Genomic DNA, 5,544 nt, shown 5'->3' with positions numbered 1-5,544 from the left:
TCCACAGACAGCTTAGCATTCGCTGCAGCACTAGTTGCTGCTGATCTTGTACTATGTGGTGCAAAGCACTTAATGTCTATCCCTGCACTCTTCATAATCCCTTTGATCCAACGACCATTAGTGTCTACAGAAACTGAATTGTGAGGCTTTTGAGTACTTATAAACAGTCTAGATCCTGAGCCTCTCAATTTCATAGTTCTTTGAACATATTCCATGTACACATTAACTATACATAAATCTACATCATTTGGATAAGCAGCAATACAAATTTCATCTAAATGATGTCCTGGCTTTGATTGTTTTAACAAATCACCGTATCTAATGATCAACATATCATCTCTAACTGAGACATTTCTAACATCTAACAAATGTAAACTTTGTTTTCTTTGCCCTGACAAAAGAGCAAATAACATTGCCAATTTCTTTGACAAATCTAACAAAGACAAATCTTGTACAGGTGACAAAGTTTTCAGAAACCCTAGAACCTTATTTACATCCCATGTAAATTGATACTTGGGTAAAGTTGGTCTTGACAATAAAATACATCTCATAAACCGTTTAACTAAAAAATGATCACCTAATTTCGTATTAGACTGACCTGACAAAGACAAAAATGAACTCAATGAGCTTCTTGCTGTGTTTAAAGCACTATAACCAAGGTTTTTCTTACACAGTTCAGTAAGAAAATCTAAAACTAAATTTATATCTGCATTAAATGGATCACTCTGTTTTTCACAACAAAATTGCAACCATTTCTGTTGATAACCCCTATACTGTCTTTTTGTGGATTCCCGCCATGATCCGCAGATAATGCTGATAGTGTCTGCTGATAACTCTCTACCATGTAAGCATTGCCGGACAAACTGAACGCACCCATCTTCATCTTGGTCAAGGGATGTTGCCGCTTCGGATCTTTCGGCAGCTTCAACAGGTGTTCTGTTTTTGGTAGAGGATAGCAAGGACCTGCGACTTGGTGCAGCAGCTGCGGGAACCATGCCTGGGTCTTCCACACTGGAGCTATAAACAATGCAAACTGTACTTCCTCCTCCTCGATTTTCTTCAAGACACTGCTTATGACACTAAAAGGAGGAAATAAATAACAGTCAATATTTTTCCACGATTGTGCAATGCATCAACTCCTATAGCATTTGAATCTTGAGTATAAGAGAAATATTTCTCTAATTGATGATTGTCTTTTGATGCAAACAAATCTACATCACACTTTCCACACACATTAATTAATTTTTGAAAAACCACTTCATCTAGTTTCCACTCCATGTCAACATTTTTTCTGGATAATGAATCAGCTATAATATTTGTTGCACCCTGAACATGTTCTGCACTAAGCCAGATGTCTCTATCTATACACCAAAGCCATAACTCATGAGCTAGATCATTCAATGTTGAGATCTTGCCTCCTTGCTTATTCACATAAGACACAGCTACAGAATTATCCATACACAGTCGAACATGCGAGTCTCTTAAATTCTCTCCTAGTCCTTTTATGGTTTTAAACCCAGCTAAAAGTTCTAAATAGTTTATATGTGATTCACAAGTGTTTTCATCCCATAAACCACTAATAGCTTCACCTGAATCTTCATTTACCCCACCCCAACCAAACTTCGAACTATCACTTTTAAAAACAAAATTTGGTGGGTTTCTAACTAGTGATTTGAAAGATTTACACACATTAAGGGACCACCAGTTGATCAATATCCTACTTTGATTTGAAATTTTCATGTGTGCATCAAAATTCCCTTTATTGAGTTTAAGAGCTACATCTTTTTCAATTTCTAAATTCTTATAATACAATCTGGCAAATTCCACTCCTGGTTCAGAGGCTACAAACATGCCCACAAGTTGTGCTACCTGTTTTATTGTTACTTCATTCTTATTCAAAATCACTTCACAAAATTCTTTGACAGATTGAGCTTTATCTGCTGTCAATCTAACAGTCATTGAAGAAGAGTCCAAAATAAACCCTAAAAATACAATACTTTGACTAGCGTGAAACTGAGATTTGTCTGGGTGAATGGTAAAACCAAGACTATCTAGTGACTTTATAGTGGCTTTTAAATTATCTTCACACTCATTTTTTGTATTGCCCAGTAACAAAACATCATCTATGTAGATAACATTTAAATGACCAAATTTTCTGAGTTCAGAAAAAACAGGTTTCATGATTTTAGTAAAAACACGAGGAGCACTTGCTAGTCCCATAGGCAAACAAGTAAACTGATATGTTCTGTTTTCCCATCTAAACCTAAGAAATTTTCTACTATCTGGATGAATTTTCACCGAGTAGTACGCATCTTTAATATCTAGTGCACTAAACCAACAATTCGATTTGACCAGCGACAATGCAGACTTTAAAGTCTCCATTTTAAAATGACAATTGTCAACATATTGGTTTAAATTTTTTAAATTCAAAATTATTCGAAAAGATCCGTCTTTTTTGGGACGAAGAAAAATGTTTGAATAAAAAGAATTTTTACGCTCACATTCATCCATATTGCAGACTCTTTCTACAATTTGTTTACACAAAAACTTCTCTAATTCTATCTGAGCTGCTTTGTATTCAGATTCCGAAAATGTTAATGGTTTTGGTGAACACACTTGATAAGGTTCTCTAATAAAGCCAATTTTGTAGCCTTTAACAACATCAAGAATCCAACTATCATGAGTTAATTTACACCAATTATCAAAATAATCTTTGATTTTGCCAGCTATAAAATTTTTAGGTGTGTTCACCACAGCCATTTGATCTACATTTGTGTACATATGCTCAGGCATGCAAGTACTAACCTCATCTGTTTCTATTGATTTGTTTCCCCCTTCTTCTTTTTCTTGTTGAAGCTGAACTGCTTGGACAAAAAAGAATTATTCTTTCCAGCTCCATGCCTTGGCTTTTTCCCATAATTATTTGAGAATTTGGGAATTCTGTATTTTCCACTGTAATCTTTGTTTGATATCTTCTGTGCAAGCTTCTTTGCTTCTAGCACGTTCTTGACTTGGCTCCCTAAATCATCTCCAAAAAGGTTTTCGGATGAGCTTTCAGCGGAGCATAAGCTAACGAATTGCTTGTTTCTCTCTGGTTGAATAATTTGTTCCCTCCGTTTGAAGGATAAATTGTGAAACACACATTTTTGAAACTTCAAAATGTCGCCGCACAATTGTTTTGCTTTCTTCACATCAATCGCTTTCTTAGCATTGGTGTTGATGAGAATATCAAACAGTCTCAAAGTGGGGATCATAGCTTTACCCACCAGGTTTTGAGTGGTTTGAAGTTTAATGTCGCTTGCCCTGTTTTTTGCAGACATATTTTCCCATATTACTTTGTTTACTTTTGGTGCAAAGACATTGTTGATGTTCTTTGGCCTGTCATATTTGTTGGAGATTTCTTTTATTTTCTCCGAATTCGTTTTTGATGTGAACATTTTTTCCATAATTTTAGCCAACTCAGGGCTTAATGGCTCGCTAGTTTTGTCTTCATCGCCAAAGAATTCTGATAATTCGTGCAAGGCGGATGCTTCATCGTCGTCCGACGAGCTACAATTTTCACCCTCAATAAGGGAATTCAGTGCGTCCTCAGCGTCCGATTTATCTGAAGTCTCTTCGTCAGAGTCATCATCACTGAGTTCGTGAAACGATCGATTACAGCTTTTGCTCTGTTTCACTGTTGTTTTCTTAACAGGGGGAGGCGAACTACGAGTACTCATACTTCGCCCGCGTTTTCTCGATGTGTCCCCTTTACTTTGCGATCTCAAGTCTTGAAGTTCTTTCTGAACTATTGTGAGCTTGCTCATGAAAATGTCAAACATACCGTTCGTGGACATTTTCGACTTGGATTGCGTCGTGTGCCTTTGCACGTTGCGTTCCTCATCCTGACCTGCATCGTCGTCAACCTGATCGACAATGTCCAAACTGTCGGACTCTCGCATGTACGACGTCCCCGGCTCATTAGCCATGTTAAAAAATACAGGTTTAGCGATAAATCAATGTTATCTGAGTTTAGGAACTGCTTATTTCTTCACACCACATGGCATGAAGAACTTCAAGAAGCAAAATGGCGCCCTGTAGCAGTGACGTCACTGATAACAGGTCCAGCGCATCATGATCAACACGTGTTGAACGTAGTCTTATGTGCTAAAAAAGACTCCCACATGGGAAAATCAAATAGAACATATGTTCTACAATAGCAATGTTGCTATGATAACTCACCGGTAACGTTACCAGTGAAAATTCATTAGAAAAATCCAAAAAGAAAAGACATAAAATACCCGCGTCTGAACTATTGAAAGACACAAACTTCTATGATAACGTGACCTTGAACTTCATCTCATTTGAGACTGAGGCTCTCAATGGGGAAAAATTCATTTTATTCTTTGCATGTACCATATACACTATATCTAGGGTTCGCAAATCCCAGCAATATTTCCGGAAAGCTATAGTTCTGTAGCTCAGCAGAAAACTACAGTCATCTATGAAGCACATTTTTTGCCTACATGTTTCATTTTTTATCGCAAATATAGCACGGATGTATACGCTATGGCTGATGTAGCATTTCGTTGAGTGATGACACTTTCTAACCGTCGTGTATTTCGATTACGAGTCGCAACAAACTGGCGCATTTATATATTAGGCCTGCCTATTATGGAAACAAATGTCGAAGAAAGCTCATAATAGAGTTGTACTCGCGAGAGAAAAATTATTTGAGAACAAAAGGGGCGATATGTACGTACATGTGTAATAATGTTATCTGTTAGTGAAAAAATCCCCCCAAATTTAAAGAAAGGTTCTATAATAGCAGAAACGTTGACGGGCGCATATGGATTAAAGTCACAGAATGAGATTGTACTTCGCTCTTCAAATTGCGTTATTCAGTTTATTGTGAAAAAATTCGTCAGAAACTGTTTAGTGATCTTGCATTACCGTTCACAATGCACAATAAATGTATATGGAATATTGCATGAGTTGAACCGATAGTTTTTTCTCACAAAAAAGGTAGCGTTTGCTGCAAATTATTTAGAGATACACGAGCTGACACGCCGTGAAATCCATAAGATGTTTTACAGCATATGTCTTCAATCCCTTATTTGCTTACAAGAAATCTGAACTGAAAATCTTAGAAACATCGTAAAATGTGGTTTGTTTATATATGTAAAATTGTAAAATGGCGACTCGATTTGCACGTGAATTTTACAATCCGCAGTCGATCGATTAGCGTGTTTGAGAGAAAGTCAGCAGCAAGTAAAGCGTCAAATTCAGTAGTAAATATTGTCTGATGAATATTGAGGTACCTGTAATAAAATTAATGTTCCTACAGACTGAGGGGGTTACAAAATAAGGTTCATGTAAATCACAGGTCAGTCCAAAACACATTTTGAATCGTAAATTTCAAGTTTTTTTGTATGTTTGAAAACACATGCACACTTGTAGAAGAAAGTGTGCCATTGATCGGTTGAAGTTCAATATGTTATTTATGTAATATTCATTGTCAGTATCTGTTGTGAATTCTTTGGAATAAGCTACAACAAAATAAAT

General features: G+C 36.5%; 1 protein-coding gene across 2 annotated transcripts; it reads right to left on the bottom strand.

The window, feature by feature from the left end:
- Positions 1 to 694: 694 nt before the first annotated feature.
- Positions 695 to 4,327, bottom strand: LOC128179710 (uncharacterized). Of its 2 annotated transcripts, XR_008243122.1 has the most exons (3): positions 4,088 to 4,327; positions 2,502 to 2,521; positions 695 to 1,079 (listed from the first exon to the last, which is right to left on the bottom strand). XR_008243122.1 is itself a non-coding variant. In XM_052847243.1 (2 exons), the coding sequence occupies exon 1, from the start codon at positions 3,966 to 3,968 to the stop codon at positions 2,817 to 2,819; it is 1,152 nt and encodes a 383-aa protein (XP_052703203.1). In that variant the 5' UTR covers positions 3,969 to 4,327; the 3' UTR covers positions 695 to 1,079; positions 2,806 to 2,816. The 2 variants fall into 2 exon arrangements, 1 of the variants encoding a protein (XP_052703203.1); XM_052847243.1 differs by lacking the exon at positions 2,502 to 2,521 and having other exon boundaries at positions 2,806 to 4,327.
- Positions 4,328 to 5,544: the final 1,217 nt, after the last annotated feature.

The sequence above is a fragment of the Crassostrea angulata genome, chromosome 4, assembly GCF_025612915.1.
Source record: "Crassostrea angulata isolate pt1a10 chromosome 4, ASM2561291v2, whole genome shotgun sequence".
Taxonomy (NCBI): domain Eukaryota; kingdom Metazoa; phylum Mollusca; class Bivalvia; order Ostreida; family Ostreidae; genus Magallana; species Magallana angulata.
The sequence above is the reverse complement of the archived record's forward strand: the minus strand, read 5'-3'. Positions and strand labels throughout refer to the sequence as shown.